This window comes from Hemitrygon akajei, chromosome 7 (assembly GCF_048418815.1).
Source record: "Hemitrygon akajei chromosome 7, sHemAka1.3, whole genome shotgun sequence".
NCBI classification, from domain to species: domain Eukaryota; kingdom Metazoa; phylum Chordata; class Chondrichthyes; order Myliobatiformes; family Dasyatidae; genus Hemitrygon; species Hemitrygon akajei.
The window spans coordinates 51,746,861-51,765,387 of NC_133130.1; the positions used below are offsets into that span (position 1 = coordinate 51,746,861).

At 40.7% G+C, this 18,527-nt stretch overlaps 1 protein-coding gene across 3 annotated transcripts in view; it reads left to right on the forward strand.

Moving 5' to 3' along the window:
• Positions 1 to 18,527, forward strand: part of LOC140730440 (spermatogenesis-associated protein 7 homolog) — a 114,979-nt gene that overhangs the window by 13,644 nt on the left and 82,808 nt on the right. For 2 of the 3 annotated variants that reach the window (XM_073050845.1, XM_073050847.1), the window contains exons 3-4: positions 3,724 to 3,816; positions 14,567 to 14,614. In XM_073050845.1, coding sequence (XP_072906946.1) covers positions 3,724 to 3,816; positions 14,567 to 14,614 — 141 coding nt within the window. The remainder of the gene's footprint in view (positions 1 to 3,723; positions 3,817 to 14,566; positions 14,615 to 18,527) is intronic. The other variant, XM_073050848.1, reaches the window with a different exon arrangement.

The following is an 18,527-nucleotide window of genomic DNA, read 5'->3' on the forward strand; positions in this document are numbered from 1 at the left end:
TTTAAAAAAAAAAAGCACCTGCTCCTCTCATCTCCTTTGAAATTATCCCCTCTCGCCTTAAATCCTATGGTATTAGACATTTCAACCTTAGGAAAATGATACTGTCTGTCTACTCTATCTATGCCTCTCATAATCTTGTAAACCTCTATCAGATCGTGCCTCAGCCTCTGCTGAAGCAGAGAAAGCAACGCAAGTTAGTCCCACCTCTTGTTACAACACATAGCCTCTAATCCAACAGTGCCCTTGTGAACCCCTCTGCACTCTTTCAGAAGCGTCAACATCCTTCCTACAATGGGGCAGCCAGAACTGTATGCCAGTACTGCAGAAACTGCCTAACTGAAGTTTTATATAGCTGCAACATAACTTCCTGACTATGAAACTCAGTGCCTTGAAAAGTAACGTCCAGCATGCCAAATGCATTCTTTACCACCCTACCAACCTGTGCAACCACTTGCAGGGAGCTATGAACTTGCACCTCAAGATTCCTCTGCTCATCAACACTATTGAGGGGTTTGTGCTTAACAGTGTACTATCTCTTTACATTTGACCTACCAATGTGCAACACTTCACATTTAGCCAAATTAAACTCCATCTGCCATTTTTCTGCCCATATCTGCAAATGACCTATATCCCGATGTGTTCTTCGCTAATATTCTACACTGCCCACAACATCTCCAATCTTCATATCATCTACATACTTACTTTTCATCCAGGTCATTTATATACATCACAAACAGCAGAGGTCCCAGAACAGAACAGATCCCTGCGGAACATCACAAATCACAGACCTCCAGCTGAAATAGGTCTCTTCTACCATTACACTCTGCTTTATATGGGCAAGCCAGTTGTTAATCCAAATGAAGAACTCACCATGGATCCCATGCAACATAATGTCCTGAAGAAACACACAGAAATCCTGGAGGAACTCAGCAGGTCAAGAAGCATCTATGGAAATGATTAAACATTTGACATTTATGTACAATGACAATTCTATTCCATTTGCTCAGTTCCTTCATCTCCATCGCATCTGTTCCCAGCATGAGGCTTTCTTTCCAGAATATTAGTCGTCGTCATCCTTCAAAGAATGGGATTTCTCTTTCTCCACCATTGATGCTGCCCTCTGTCATATCACCTTCATTTCCCGGACACCTGGACTCATCCCATCTTCACGCTGCCTTAACAGGGATAGAGTTCCTCTTGTCCTCACCATGAGCTTCCACATCTAACACATCATTCTCCACAACTTCTGCCATCTTCAGCAGGATCCTACTGCAAACACATCTTTAACTCTGCCCCCCCCCCCACCAACTCTCCGCTTTCTGCAGGGATAATTCCTCTGTGATTCCTGTGTATATTTCTCCCTCTACATTAATCTTCCTCCTGGCACATATCCCTTACAAGTGACAGAAATGCTGTATTGGCCCATTCACCTCCTCCATTACCTCCATTCAAGGCCCCAAACAGTTCTTCCACATGAGGCATCATTTCACCTGTGAGTCTTTGGGGCAATCCATTGTATCCGGTGCTCCCAATGCAGCCTCCTCTGCACTGATGAAACTTGATGTAAATTGGGGGACTGCTTTGTTGAGCACCTCCACTCCATTCACCTAAAGTGGAATTTCCCAGTGGCTAACAACTTCAATTCCTATTCCCATTCCTATTCTGATGTGTCAGTCCATAGCCTCCACTTCTGCCATGATGAGGCCACTCTCAGATTAGAGGAGCAACACCTCACATTCTGTCTAGGTGACATGAACATCAATTTCTCCTTCTGGTAATTTTTTTCATCTCCATTCCTCCTCCTCCTATTCCCCACTCTGGCCTCTTACCTCTTCTCTTCACCTGCCTGTCACCTTCCCCTGGTGCCGCTCTTTCTTCCCTTTCTCCCATGGTTCACTCTCCTCTTCTATCAGATTCCTTCTCTCCAACCCTTGACCTTTCCCATCCACCTGGCTTCACCTGTCACCTTCTAGCTAGTGCTTCTTCCCCTCCTCCCAACTTTTTATTCTGGTGTCTCCCCCCCCCCCTTCCCTTCCAGTCCTGAAGAAGGGTCTCAGCTGTAACATCAAATATTTATTCATTTCCATAGGAGCTGCCTGACCAGCTGAGTTCCTCCAGCATTTTGAGAGTGTTTGTCTGGATTTCTGGCATCTGCAAAATCTCTTGTGTTTAATCTTCTGTATTAGCCTCCCATGAAGGACCTTGTCAAGTGCCTTACTAAAATCTATGTCAGCAACATCCACAGGTCTACCTTCATCAATCACCCTTGTCAAAAAACTCAATCAAATTAGTGAGACATGACTTGTCCCGCTCAAAGCCATGCTGGCTCTACCTAATTATGCCATGGTCTTCCAAATGCTCATAAATCCTAAACCCAAGAATTACCTTCAGTAACTAATCTCACTATCCTGCATGTCCTTCTCTTCCGTAAATACTGGTGTAAAATACTCATTAAGGACCACACCCATATCTTCTGCATGAAGCAAATTCCACCACCCCCCTCCATTCCTGAGTGGTCCTCCCCTCTCTCTAGTAATCCTCTTGTTCTTGATGTACGATGCACTGTAATGTCATGAACTTTATGTCCTCAAAAGGTCTCTATTGAGACTTTAGTGTTGAAGTTTTGATTTGCATTATGTTCACTCCAAGGATTCCTTAATGGAGACAATCAGTTACAGAAGGAATTTTATTTGTCGACTGATATCACGTATAAATTTTTCAAGCTTTGTGGAGTTTTATGGAGATAAAGGGAGCTTAATTCAGAAATCAGATGTGTAAAGGGTGTTTGGAGTCAAAGTGCTGAATTCCCTGCAGCAGGATTCCCTAAAGGTTAACTTGCAGGTTGAGTCGGTAGTAAGGAAGACAAATCCAATGTTAGCATTCATTTCAGGAGAAGTAGAATATAAGAGCAAGGATGTAATGTTGAGGCTTTATAAAACACTGGTCAGATGATATCTGGAGAACTGTGAGCGGTTTTGGCCTATGTCTGAGGAAGGATGTGCTGGCCTTGGAGAGGGTCCAGAGGAGGTTAAGAAGAATGATATCCAGAATGAAAGGAGCACTTAATGGCTCTTGACCTGTACTCAGGGAAGTTTAGAAGAGTTGGGGTTCTGTGGGGGGGGGGGGGGGGTGGAATCCCATGGAAACCTACCAAATATTGAAAGTCCAGAATAGAGTGAACATGGAGAGGATGTTCTCAAGATTGAGGGAGTCTAGGACCAGAAGCTCAGAATAGAAGGAGGTTCCTTCAGATCAGAGGTGAAGAGAGGAATATCTTTATCCAGAGGGTGGTGAATCTGTGGAATTCATTGCCACAGACAACTTTGGAGGCCAAATCTTTGGGTATATTTAAAACGGAGATCGATATGTTTATTGATTAGTAAGGGCATGAAAGATTACAAGTAGATTGGGGCTGAGAGGGAAAATAAATGAGCCATGATTGAATTGCGGAGCAGAATTAATGGGCCGAACGTCCTAATTCTGCTCTTATGTTTATGGAATTATCTCCAGAGGAGTGGATTTTGTTAGTTCATAGTTTTTCCATTTTAGTGAAAAATTAAGTGATATTTATTCATGCTGTCCACATCATTAGCCGTGAAACAAGAGCTGACCGAACTAAAAAGAAAGTAAGAGTTTGCTTTAACTTTTATGCAACACAGGTAGATCACTTTCAAAGAGTCAGTTTCATCTGTTGGATATTCAACAATTCTGCTTTACTTCCAGCACTTTGTTTAGGATCATCCTGCAAATTGTCTACCCAGTTTATCATCCAAGATCATATGGCTATACATTACAACAACCTACTTTCAACCAAAGGTAACCTATATTAAATATAGATTTCATATTGTTGTTAAAAATGTCACACAATAAATAAAGCATAATGTTATGGCATAGCAACATTGTATTTTTAATCTTGCCAATACTGTGTACTGGTCATCTCAGCAACAGTAAGTCTGAAATTTTTAACAATGTTAAAATGAGTTGCTGACATAAAGATGTACAGTATTAACAAGAAAGTAGGAGCAGGGGTGAAAATGAGCTGTCATTTTTGATGAACCATGTTATTTCACCACACAGGAGACCATTCAACATGCCTGGACCAATTTTCAAAACTTTCAACTTAATCATCTTCTTCCTTTCTTACTGACATGTTTTTATTTTCTTTTTAATAAACATTATGTATTTACAAGAGGTTGCCAATTCTATGATGAATACTTACTACCACAAGTCATTAAGGTGTGATATACATGTAATTCTCACCAATTTCTTTAATGAGTATATTCTGATAGTCCTCAAAATGGATGACCTCAGAACAAAGAATCTACTTGATTGACACAGATAATTTAAAAAATGGTCCATCCACCAACAGTGCACTATGACTACAGAGTTTACTGCAGCAACTTGGTGAGATTTCTTTGAAAGCATATGCCAGATCCAGGGAGGACAAATGCAAGGAGCAGAAACAAAAAGAGCACCATCCTGTGCAGGATCACAACAGGATGTGCACCACAATGACGTGGAAACCTATCTCCATCCATCCATCCATCCCTCCATATTGAAACTCTAAAGCATTCAAACAACATTTTGGGGTACCTAATACAGCAATCATCCCAAGAAGGTTCCCTCCAATCCCTCCAAATTGAAATTCTACAACTCTCAAATCACATTCTGGGGATACCTAACACTGCAGTTGTTCCAGAAGGTTCTCAAAAACAATTAAGCATAGCCAGTGAATATTGGCTGATTGGCAATACCCATGCCGTTTAAATGAGTTTTTTTAACTTAATTTCAACAATGTAATTTCCATTATAAGCAACGGTACCATAGGTTAGGAAATATTTTTGAGTTTCATAACAGATGTCATCAAACACAATGTTCCGATGAACGATACTAATATCCCCCTTTGGAACTGCTACAGCTGAAATTTGCAGTTATGTAGACTGCACTAAGTAACAACATTTCAAATCATTTAAAAGGAAAAAGACCTTCAGAACTGACAGATGAGGGAATCCAGATTACCCAGGGAGTGAGTGCAGCAGCTGGAGGCTCAGTGGAGTTCTCATTGTCTCAGAAAACATGGCTGCTGGGGAGGGCTCCAGGTAAAACTGAAACACTAACGCCACTGCTCTTTACCATCTTCCTGGCTAATGTAATCGTGGAAAATAAACTTGAAGACCTCATCAGAGCAAGACTGCAGTATCAGAAGGAATGCATACTCTGCTTCACAGGGACATCCCCAGCACTCTGAACATTCTTTGGAGCGTAGAGGTTGAGGAGGGACTTGATAGAGGTATTTAAAATTATGACGGGGATAGATAGAGTTGACGTGGATAGGCTTTTTCGATTGAGAGTAGGGGAGATTCAAACAATTGGATGTGAGTTGAGAGTTAAGGGGCAAAAGCTTAGGGGTAACACAAGGGGGAACTTCTTTACTCAGAGAGTGGTAGCTGTGTGGAACGAGCTTCCAGTAGAAGTGGTAGAGGTAGGTTTGATTTTGTCATTTATATTAAAAAATGGATAGGTATATGGACAGGAAAGGAATGGAGGGTTATGGGCTGAGTGCAGGTAGTTGGGACTAGGTGAGAGTAAGCGTTTGGCACGGACTAGAAGGGCCCAGATGGCCTGTTTCTGTGCTGTAATTGTTATATGGCTGGAGTGTTTAAGGAGACTGCCAGCCTCTCACTGCTGTGGTCTGAGGTTCCCACATGCTTCAAAAGGGCAGCAATCATGCAGCTGCCCAAGACGAGCAGGATGAGCTGATTCAATGAATATAAGGCCATAAGATATAGGAGCAAAATTAGGCCACTCAGCCCATCAACTACGCCATTTTATCACGGCTGATCCAATTTTCCTCTTAGCCCCAATCTCCCACCTTCTCCCTGTATCCCTTTGTGCCTTGATCAATAAAGAATCTGTCAACCTCTGCCTTAAATATACATATAGACTTGGCCTCCATAGCTGCCTGTGGCAACAAATTCCTTAGATTCACCACTCTGTGGTGAAAGAAATTCCTCCTCGTCTCCATTCTAAAAGGACGATCCTCTATTCTGAGGCTGTGTCCTCTGGTCTTAGACTGTCCCACCAAAGGAAACATATTGTCCACATCCACTCTATCAAGCCCTTTCACCCTTCGATAGGTTTCAATGAGGTCACCTCTCATTCTTCTGAATTCCAGTGAATAAGGGTCCAGAGCTATCAAAAGTTCTTCATATGTTAAAATCTGGAAAAATTGTTGTGAACCTCCTTTGAACCCTCTCTAGTTTCAACATATCCTTTCTAAGATAAGGGTCCCAAAACTGCTCTCAATACTCCAAGTGAGGCCAAACCAGTGGGGTTTTTGTCTCAACATTACTCCTTGCTGTTATATTCTAGTCCTTTTGAAATGAATGCTAACATCACATTTGCCTTCTTCACCACAGACTCAACCTGTAAATTAACCTTCAGAGAATCCTGCACAAGGTCTCCCAAGGAGTCTCGCAAAGTCCCTTTGCACCTCAGCTTTTCTTGTATTTTCTCTCCATTTAGAAAATAGTCAACCCTTTAATTTCTTCTACCAAAGTGCATGACCATACACTTCCAGACATTGCATTCCATGTGCCACTTCTCTGCCCATTCTCCTAATCTGTCATAGTCCTTCTGTAACCTCTCTACTTCCTCAAAACTACCTGCCCTTCCACCTATCTTCATATTGTCTGCACACTTTGCAACAAAGCCATTGATTCCCTCATCCACATCTAACATATAATGTAAAAAGAATCGGTAACAACACATTTGGAGCAAGAAGGCTGCGAGTGGAATGGCTAAGGATTTCCGGAGCGAAGGCATTTTACTACTCAAGGTAAAAGAGAGGCAAGACTGTGCAGGCGCATCACATCAGCCAGTAGAGTGGGCAAAGATTAAACAGAAGACCGCCATATCCAGCGGGTAGCAGAGTGATAGGGATTTGGCTCAACGGGCTTAGGTGGTAATGAGGCGAGGTAGGTCTACCTGTGTTAATTGCGGAAAGGAAGTACGTGTGTGAGGCTGGTGTTCTGTGCTTGGTCTCAGATGTGGGAAGTCTTGGAGTCTCCCAGCCTCCCAGACGGCCGTATCTGCACCCGGTGTGTCGAGCTGCAGCTCCTACGGGACCGAGTTAGGGAACTGGAGATGCAGCTCGATGACCTTCACCTAGTCAGAGAGCGAGGAGGTGATAGAGAGGAGTTATAGGCAGGTGGTCACGCCAGGGTCACGGGAGACAGACAAGTGGGTCACAGTAAGGAGGGGGAAGGGGAAGAGTCAGGTACTAGAGAGTACCCCTGCAGCTGTACCCCTTGACAATAAGAGCTCCTGTTTGAGTACTGTTGGGTGGGACAGCCTACCTGGGAGATGCAACAGTGGCCATGCCTCTGGCACAGAGTCTGGCCCTGTGGCTCAGAAGGGTAGGGAAAGGAAGAGGAAGGCAGTAGTGATAGGGGACACAGTTAGGGGGTCAGACAGGCAATTCTGTGGACGCAGGAAAGAAATGCAGGTGGTAGTTTGCCTCCCAGGTGCCAGGGTCCAGGATGTTTCAGATTGCGTCCACAATATCCTGCAGTGGGAGGGAGAACAGCCAGAGGTCATGCTACATATTGGTACCAATGACATAGGTAGGAAAAGGAAAGAGGTCCTGAAAAAAGACTACAGGGAGTTAGGAAGGAAGTTGAGAAGCAGGACCTCAAAGGTACTAATCTCAGGATTACTGCCTGTGCCACGTGACAGTGAGTATAGGAATAGAATGAGGTGGAGGATAAATGTGTGGCTGAGGGATTGGAGCAGGGGGCAGGGATTCAGATTTCTGGATCATTGGGGTCTCTTTTGGGGCAGGTGTGACCTGTACAAAAAGGACGGGTTGCACTTGAATCCCAGGGGGACTACTATCCTGGCAGGGAGGTTTGCTGAGGCTACTGCGGAGAGTCTAAACTAGAATTGTTGGGGGTTGGGAACCAAACTGAAGAGACTGGGGAAGAGGAGGTTGGCTCACAAATAGAGAAAGCTTGTAGACAGTGCGAGAGGGAGGATAGGCAGGTGATAGAGAAGGGAGGCACTCAGACCGAAAGTTTGAGATGTGTCTGTTTTAATGCAAGGAGTATTGTGAACAAAGCGGATGAGCTTAGAGCGTGGATCAGTACTTGGAGATACCATGTGGTGACCATTACAGAGACTTGGATGGCTCAGGGACAGGAATAGTTACTTCAACTGCCAGGTTTTAGATGTTTCAGAAAGGTCAGGGAGGGAGGCAAAAGAGGTGGGGGCATCTCTGTTGATCAGAGATAGTGTCACGGCTGCAGAAAAGGTGGACGCCATGGAGGGATTGTCTACAGAGTCTCTGTGGGTGGAAGTTAGGAACAGGAAGGGGTCAATAACTTTACAGGGTGTTTTTTATAGGCCGCCCAATAGTAACAGGGATATCGAGGAGTAGATAGGGAAACAGATCCTGGAAAGGTGTAATAATAATAGAGTTGTTGTGATGGGACACTACTTTACCAAATATAGATTGGCATCTCCCTAGAGCAAGGGCTTTAGAAGGGGTGGAGATTGTTAGATGTGTTCAGGAAGGTTTCTTTACACAATATGCAGATAAGCCTACAAGAGGAGAGGCTGTACTTGATTTGGTATTGAGAAATGAACCTGGTCAGGTGTCAGATCTCTCAGTGGGAGACCATTTTGGAGATAGTGATCATAATTCTATCTCCTTTACAATAGTATTGGAGAGAGGTAAGAACAGACAAGTTAGAAAAGCATTTAATTGGAGTAAGGGGAATTATGAGGCTATCAGGCAGGAAATTGGAAGCTTAAATTGGGAACAGATGTTCGCAGGGAAAATTATGAAAGAAACGTGGCAAATGTTCAGGGGATATTTGTGTGGAGTTCTGCACAGGTACGTTCCAGTGAGACAAGGAAGTTATGGTAGGGTACAAGAACCATGGAGTACAAAGGCTGTAGTAAATCTAGTCAAGAAGAAAAGAAAAGCTTACAAAAGGTTCAGAGAGCTAGGTAATGTTAGAGATCTAGAAGATTATAAGCCTAACAGGAAGGAGCTTAAGAAGGAAATTAGGAGTGTCAGAAGGGGCTATGAGAAACCCTTGGCGGGCAGGATTAAGGAAAACTCCAAGGCATTCTACAGGTATGTGAAGAGCTAGAGGATAAGACGTGAAAAAAAGGACCTATCAAGTGTGACAGTAGGAAAGTGTGTATGGAACCGGAGGAAATAGCAGAGGTAGTTAATAAGTACTTTACTTCAGTATTCTCTATGGAAAAGGAACTTGGTGATTGTAGAGATGACTTGCAGCAGACTGAAAAGCTTGAGCATGTAGATATTAAGAAAGAGGATGTGCTGGAGCTTTTGGAAAGCATCAAAGCATCAAGTTGGATAAGTCGCCGGGACAGGATGAAATGTACCCCAGGCTACTGTGGGAGGTGAGGGAGGAGATTGCTGAGCCTCAGGCGATGATATTTATATCATCAATGGGGACGGGAGAGGGTCTGGGGGATTGGAGGGTTGTGGATATTGTGGAGATAGCCCAGGAAATTATAGACCAGTGAGTCCTACTTCAGTGGTTGGTAAGTTGATGGAGAAGATCCTGAAAGGCAGGATTTATGAACATTTGGAGAGGTATAATTTGATTAGGAATAGTCAGCATGGCTTTGTCAAGGGCAGGTGTGCCTTACAAGCCAGAATGAATTCTTTGAGGATGTGACTAAACATTGATGAAGGAAGAGCAGTAGATGTAGTGTATATGGATTTCAGCAAGGCACTTGATAAGATACCCCATGCAAGGCTTATTTAGAAAGTAAGGAGGCATGGGATCTAAGGGGATATTGCTTTGTGGATCCAGAACTGCTTGCCCACAGAAGGCAAAGAGTGGTTGTAGATGGGTTCTATTCTGCATGGAAGTCGGTGACCAGTGGTGTCCCTCACAGATCTATTCTGGGTCCCCTACTCTTCATTATTTTTATAAATGACCTGGATGAGGAAGTAGAGGAATGGGTTAGTAAGTTTGCTGATGACACAAAGGTTGGAGGTGTTGTAGATAGTGTGGAGGGTTGTCAGAGGTTACAGCGGGACATTGATAGTATACAAAATTGGGCTGAGAAGTCGCAAATTGAGTTTAAGAGCCGAGAGGTGATGTTGCAGCTATATAGGACCCTGGTCAGACCCCACTTGGAGTACTGTGCACAGTTCTGGTTGCCTCACTACAGGAAGGATGTGGAAACCATAGAAAGGGTGCAGAGGAGATTTACAAGGATGTTGCCTGGATTGGGGAGCATGCCTTATGAAAACAGGTTGAGTGAAATTGGCCTTTTCTCCTTGGAGTGACAGAGGATGAGAGGTGAGCTGATAGATGTGTATAAGATGATGAGAGGCATTGATTGTGTGGATAGTCAGAGGCTTTTTCCCGGGGCTGATATGGTTGCCACAAGAGGGAACACGTTAAAGGTGGTGGGGAGTAAGTACAGAGGAGATGTCAGGGATAAGTTTTTTATGCAGAGAGTGGTGAGTGCGTGGAATGGGCTGCCTGCAACGGTGGTGGAGACGGATACAATAGAGTCTTTTAAGAGACTTTTGGATAGGATACGTAGAGCTTAGAAATATAGAGGGCTATGGGTAAGCCTAGTAATTTCTAAGGTAGGGACATGTTCGGCAGAACTCTGTGGGCCGAAGGGCCTGTATTGTGCTGTAGATTTTCTATGTTTTCTAACACAGACCCCTGTGGAATACCAGTAGTCACCAGAAACCAGTCAAAAAAGGCTCCCTTTGTTCCCACTCTAGGCCTCCTGCCAATCAGTTCCTGCTTTACCCATGCTAGGATCTTTCCTGTAATACTGTGGGCTCATAGCTTGTTAAGTAACCTTGTGTGGCACCTTGTCAAAGACCTTCTGAAAATCCAAATTTACAACATCAATCAATGCTTCTTTGTCTATATTGCTTGTTATTTCTTCAAAGAACTTTCAACAGATTTGACAGGCAAGATTATCCGTTGAGGAAACCATGCTGACTACAGCCTATTTTATCAAGTGCTTCCAAATACCCTTAATAATTAACTCCCAACATCTTCCCAACCACTGAGGTCAGACTAACTGGCCTATAATTTATTTCCTTCTGCCTATCCACCCTTCTTGAAGAGTGGAGTGACATTTGCCATTTTCCAGTCTTCTGGAACCATTCCAGAATCTAGTGATTCTTGAAAGATCATTACTAATGCTTCCACAGTCTCTTCAGCCACCTCTTTCAGATCCCTGGGGTGTACACCATCTGGTCCAGGTGGCTTATCTACCTTCAGCCTTCCAGTTTCCTAAGAACCTTCTCCCTAGTAATGGTAACTTCACACACTTCATGACCCCTGTCACCTGGAATTTCCACCATACTGCTAGTGTCTACCACAGTGAAGGCTGGTACAAAATACTTATTCAGTTTGTCTACCATTTCCTTGTCCCTGTTACTGTCTCTCCAGCATCGTTTACGAGCAGCCTGATATCCAATCTCAAACAAGAGGAAATCTGCAGATGCTGGAAATCCAGGCAACACACACAATACGGTGAAATAGCTCGGCCTGTCAGGCAGCATCTGTGGAAAAGAGTATAGTCGACGTTTCAGGTCGATCCTGCTCAAAGGTCTCAGCCTGAAATGTTGACTGGAGTCTTTTTCATAGATGCTGCCTGGCTTGCTGAGCCGACTTCCTCCAGCATTTTGTATGTATTGTTAGTCTGGTATCCACCTCTCTTTTACATTTTATGTATCTGAAGAAACTTCTGGTATCCTCTTTAATATGTTTGGCTAGCTTTCAATATAACTTAGTAATACTCCCATCTGCAGAGATGGAAGTACTTTGAGAGCTTGGTAATACCTAGAATTAACTCCTGACTGAACAAGGACCTAAACCCCCTGCAACTGCCTAACACTGCAATGGGGCTATAGCAGATACAATCTCATTGGTTTACCACTTTGCTTTGGAGAACCTGGACAACAAAACATATGTCTGACTGTTGTTTATCGGTTAAAGCATGACATTCAATACCATCGTTCCTTCTGTTTTAATCAATAAGCTTCTAAATCTGGTCCTCTGTCTCTGCAACCCTGATGCTCTCTTTGGGACACCACAGTCAGTACTGATCGGTGATAATTTCTCTTCCTCACTGACAATTAATACTCATACACCTCAAGGATGCATGCTTGGCCCACTGCTCTCCTGCCTCTCTATACTCTTGACCATGTGGCTAAGCACAGCTCAAATGCTATTTATAAATTCTCCATTGCACCGGTGTTATTGGTAAAGTCTCAGATGGCGGTAAGGAGCATACTACAGTAACATAGATTGGCTAGTCAAGTGGTGATGCAACAATAAATTGCACTCAATGACAGCAAAACCAAGGAATTGGTTGTGGACATAAAGAGGCAAAGTCAGGAGATCATGCACCTCTCCTCATTGAGAAGTCAGTGATGGAAAGAGTGAGCAGCTTCAAGTTCCTGAGCAACAACATTTTACAGGATCTGTTCTGGACCCAACAGACTGATGCAATCATGAAGAAGGCATGTCAGCAGTTCTATTTCATTATGAGTTTGAGGGAATTTTGTTTAGGCTCTCGTAGGTTTCTGTGGCTGGACAGTGGAGCTCACTGGCTGTTTGTATCACACCTCGGTACAGAGGCTCCAATGCACAGAATCACAATAGGCTGAGACTCGGGTGGTAGAATCAGCCTGCTCCATCATAAGCAAAATTCTTCCCATCATCAGGTGACGTCTTCAAGAGGTGACCCTCAAGAAGACACCATCGTCATTAAGAACCCTCAGCATTTGGGACATGCCATCTTCCTGTTACCAGTGTCAGGGAGGAGGTATAGATGCCTGAAGACCCATAAGTGAATGAATCAGGAACAGCTTCTTCTCCTCCACCATCAGATTTCTGAATGGTCCATGAATTTGTATCTCCTTATTTTTTTGCACTATTCAAATTGTAATTTATTGTAATCTTATGACTTTCACTGTACTGTCGTTGCAAAACAAAAAATTCCACATCGCTTTCACATCAAGTAAGAGTAAATCTGATTGATTCTGAAATTTCATTGCTGCACACATTCTGAGAGGCTGCTGTTCCAGTGGGAGCTGAGTGATGTTTGCGGATACACAAATGTTGAAAGCGGCCTTGCCATTTCTTCTACCTAGGATATGCTACAGGCTCATGGATACATGTGTACAATTTTTCAATATTTCAACAGATTTTTTAGGGAAGCCTCCTAATGCACTGTATCTCAACATGCATGTGCATCAGTCTACATCAGAGCTCCTCCTTAAAGCAGAACTTATGTAAGCTTGTCTTCTCCGTTATGATTGTGCCTGTTTGCAGAACATTCAAGCGTAGTTACCTATAGCATGCTGCTCCCATTGTGATGCTAATCCTATAATGCAGCATTCTTGAGCTCTTAATCAAACTTGAAATGATGGGGTGTCTTTTTCACTGCTCTGTTTTTGCTCAGCATCAGCTATGTATTGTATATTTTGGTTAATCTTTCAGAATGTGGACATTGCTAACAAGGCTAATATTTATTGTCCATTTCCAATTATCCCTCAGAAGATGGTAGTGAGCTAGCTGAAGACAGAATAGCATAAGGATACATGAGGGAATACGGAAACTACATTTTGCACATCAGAACAGTATGTGGGCTGAGGGGAAGTGGAAAATGGAAAGGAGATTAAGTTAAAATCAAAATTAGGTTTAATCATTCTACATTATTACATTTTCTATGATTGATGCTCCAGTAATTGCCAGAGCTAATGTGCAATGAGTTTGAACTGGGTTCATGCTGTCCTGTCCTCTTACTGTATCTGACAGAATTTCTGCAATGTTAGTCAAGTTCTTTGAAATGACCTGAATGGAGGCAATAAGATTAGATGCAATGATTTATGCTTAGAATATTGAGGCATATGTTATTACTTGGAGATTGTGATGGTTATTCAGTTATAGGGATGCAAATCCTCTCAGTGTACTATTTCAATACCTCATTGTTGATTATGTATTCTCAGTTTCCTTTCTTCAAGGGCACCTTATTATCCACTGCTAAAAGACCCTTGAGCAGAACACTTGCTGAGATAATGATAAACTCCAGATCTCTCAATTTACTTTGTCATGGACTTGCACCTTGTTTGTCTATTAGTATTTACTCCATGACTATAACACCATATTTTGCATTCTGTTATTGTTTTTGCCTTGATGTACTTATGTTGGAATGATCTGTCTAGATGACTTGCAAAACAAACCTGTTCACTGTATTTCAGTACATGTGACAATAATTTCCCCATTACCAATTTAAAATGTATGTTTGAAAGATAGAGATAACTTGAAACTTCATTTCATAGAATGAAGAATCTCTCATGAGTCAATAGTAAAGCATTTAGTGCTATATATAGGATGCGGTAGTTATAACAGTTTGGACAAGTAGAATATATATGGGTGTTTTCTGTTTCCATAAATGTACAAAATCATTGCAATTGGTTACCGTCATAGACTAGATGCAATAATGTTCATTTTTTTCCTGTCTGTGTACATTTCAGCCGCTGTTGATACATCTATGCCAAAAACCTTGTCTACGAGCATTAAGTGTAAGTACTTGTTTATTAGCTATCACAATCAGAATTTAATTGGTTTCAAACGAGATTTCATCAGCCTTTGGGGGAGTAACAGCCCTTCTGCTTGATCCTGCTGGTAATCACGTTACGTGAGATCAGTCAGCCTGAGCTGGTGTTGGAGCTCTCCTTAAAATACAATGAATGATTTGCACGAGACTCCCCTTCTTCAAGCCAGCATCGGCACATTCTCCTTACTGTTTCTTCCTCTGCATTATCTTAAAGTAATCTTTATGAACAAAGTAGTTCATTCATCAAGTAACAAGTGCAGCAGAGACAGGTGCAGACGAAAATGCATAAAGAAAGGCCATGAGCTACATTGACTACCTGCAAGAGCTTTCATACAGCCTCATCAAAACCATCTTCCCATTTGCAATAACTAGTGTTAATGCAATATTTCACACCACTGCCCATTCTTTCTTCTTCTTTTTCAATATTTTTATTAATTTCTTACATAAAAGAATACAGTGAGATATATAATATATATCAATTATAATATATTGAAATCACAGTTGAAGTGTAATTACCCCATATCCATATAAATTAAATTTAAACATAAAATTGAAAAGGAATAATTTTATTATATAAAAAAAAATCTAAACTGACTACCAGTAAAGCAAAACCGCTGTTTGGTTTAAAAAAAAAAGGAAAAAATCCTTAACATATAGTAAAACATATTATTAGCCAACATCTGTGCTTAATAGCAAATTAAAGATTTTGAAAGTAATTCAAAAAAGGTCCCCACAATGTTAAAAAAAATCTTGTCTAGGTTCAGAAATTGAACAGCAAATCTTCTCTAAATTTAATCAAGACATAACATAATGTAACCAATGAGTATGAGTAGGCGGAGTGGCATCCTTCCACCTAAGCAACAATGCCCACCTGGCTATAAGAGAAATAGACAATAGACAATAGGTGCAGAAGTAGAAATAAAGGCCAAAATATGCAAATTATGTGTCTCCAAAATTATATAATTTCCTCCAACAATACCAAATAAGGCAGTCAAAGGATCAGGTTTAAAATTTACTTTAAAAAGCACTGGAAAAAGTTTGAACTACTTCCTTCCAATATTTTTCCAGACTCAGACAAGTCCAAAACATATGGATTAGTGAAGCTTCTCCATCATTACATCTATCACAATAGGAGATATATCCGAATAAAAATGAGACAGCTTATCTTTAGACATATGGGCTCTTATGAACCATTTTGAATTGTAGAAGGGAATGACAGGCACATAACAATGAGGTATTAACCAATTTAAAAATTTTATTCCAAATGTCCTCAGAAATTGAAATCTGTACATCTTGTTCCCAAAGATTTTTATTTTAATTTTATCTAAAGGAATTTTTCTCATTCCCATCAACATACCACTAATACTACATATAGATGCATTATGGAAGGGTTTCAAATTAAAAATTATATCAAGTAAATTTTTATCTGGACTTTTAGGAAATGTATGTACTTGAGAACGCCAAAAGTCTTTAATTTGTAAACATCAAAAGAAGTGAGTTCTTGGTAGACTATACCTAACTGACAGTTGTTGAAATGAAGAGAGACTATCTCCAACAAACAAATCATGAAAACATTTAATACCCAATCTATTCCACTCTTTAAAAAGTACATCAGACATAGAAGGTTTAATAAAATAGTTAGAAAAATGGGACTGGAAAGTGAAAAACTCAATAAACTCAATATTTTCTAAATAGTACCCAAATCCTCAAAGTGTGTTTAACTACAAAATTATCAGTTAATTACTTAAAGATAAAGGAATTGAGGATCTGAGAAGAGAAAAGGTAGAAAATTTATTAACAGAATTAATAGAATTAATAGAAAATGTATTAAAATTTATTTATAAATTTTCTAAAGAAACCCAGACCGGACAGTCCTCTCGATTAATATAATATAACCAAAATGTAAGATTCTGTATATTGATTGCCCAGTAATAAAACCTAAAACTGGGTAAGGCTAAACCTCCATTATTTTTAGATTTTTGAAGATGAACTTTATTTAATCGAGAAATTTTATTCTTCCATATATAGGAAAATATAATTGAATCCAAAGAATCAAAAAAGGTTTAAGGAATAAAAACAAGTATGGCCTGAAATAAATATAAAAATTTAGGCAAAATAATCATTTTAATTTAATTGATTCGGCCAATCAATGATAAAGAAAGGGGTGACCAACTTGATAGTGCCTTCTTAATGTAATTCAGAAGTGTAAAAAAAAATTCTTTAAAAAGAAATTTATAATTCCTAGTAATTGTTACACCCAAGTAAGTAAAATGATTTCTTAGAATTTTTAAAAGGAAGGTTAGTATTAACTGATACCAAGTTATTCAAAGGAAGAAGTTCACTCTTATGAAAGTTAAGTTTATATCCTAATTAGTTTATAAACTAACTAAAACAAGAGAGTAAAGAAAGTAGAGAAGGCAAAGAAAACTCCACATTAGAAATGTAGAGCAAAAGGTCATCAGCATAAAGCGAAACTTTGTGGGTAATACCCCTCCTTAAAATACCAGTGATATCATTAGATTCCCGGAAAGCAATAGCTAAAGGTTCTAAAACCAAATCAAAAAGCAAAGGACTCAAAGGACAACCTTGTCTAGTTCCACAATGAAGTTTAAATGGTTTAGAGTACTGAGAGTTAGTAAGAACCTGAGTGGAGGGAGATAAATAAAGTAATTTAATCCATTGAATAAAATCAGGCCCGAAGTTAAATTTTCCTAAATTTTTAAATAGATAATTCCATTCAACCCGATCAAAAGCTTTCTCAGCATCTAAGGATATCACACATTCCGAAATCTCTTTAGAAGGAGAATAAATAACATTCAATAAACGACCAATATTAAAGTGGGAGTATCGATTTTTGATAAATCCAGTCTGATCATCAGAGATAATAGAAGGCAAAATATTTTCAATCCTACAAGCCAAAAGCTTAGATAAAATTTTAGTATCAACGTTAAGTAAGGAAATAGGTCTATAAGAAGAGCATTCAATTGGGCCCTTACTCTTTTTAAGAATAAGCGAAATAGAGGCTTCATAAAAAGATTTAAAAAACTTCATAAAAAACTTACCTAATTTAAAAGTGTCGGAAAGGACTGCCCATTCTATTTGTATCCCTTTAGTTTCCTTAAACCTACTCTCATGGGCTTTGTCTTCATGGCCATAAATATAACTGCAGCACTAGGGGATACTCTTATGTAACCACTTAGTAGTTACCTTGGGTGTTTGTATATCTGTCTTGTTTTCTTCTGGGGTGGAAGTCCAGTGACTTTAACACGGGAAATGTAAAGCCAATGATCTTCCATCAGAGATGTTACATCCTGGTGACTCTGAACACCTGTGAGCCTTCACGACCCAGCTGCAAATTCTAGCATCTTGGGGAGGATTGCCCAGTGTCATTTGGGGCTAAGACTCCGGCGGGACATGTACTTGAAAGGGAATAGCAAATGGAACCAGGGGATTCCTTTTTGATTGCACCGCACTACTTCCAAGCTTCATAGGAAACCAGAGTGTGGGATCTCCTGAAAGCTCATGTCATTACAAGGTTCCAGGACCAAATGCTGCCTTCCAATTTGAAGGTAACGGTGCAAACTGCTAAAACTACTGTCAGTAAAGGCATTCTCCATGAATCCAAACCGCAAACTACACTTTCACTAATAGTTCTTCACATTTCTCCATTGCACTTGCTACAATTAGATGAACTGCATTTTTTTGATAATGTTAGAAATTTCATTACATTGTTTTTTCATTGGAGGATTTTTGAATGGCACTGTTATATGCTATTATCCTTTTGTGGTCGCCTGGGTCCTCAAAAGTTAGCTCTTATAATAGCAAAATGCTGCTGCTGTACAGCTTTAGCAATCTATGTTTGACCCTTGTGAAGTATA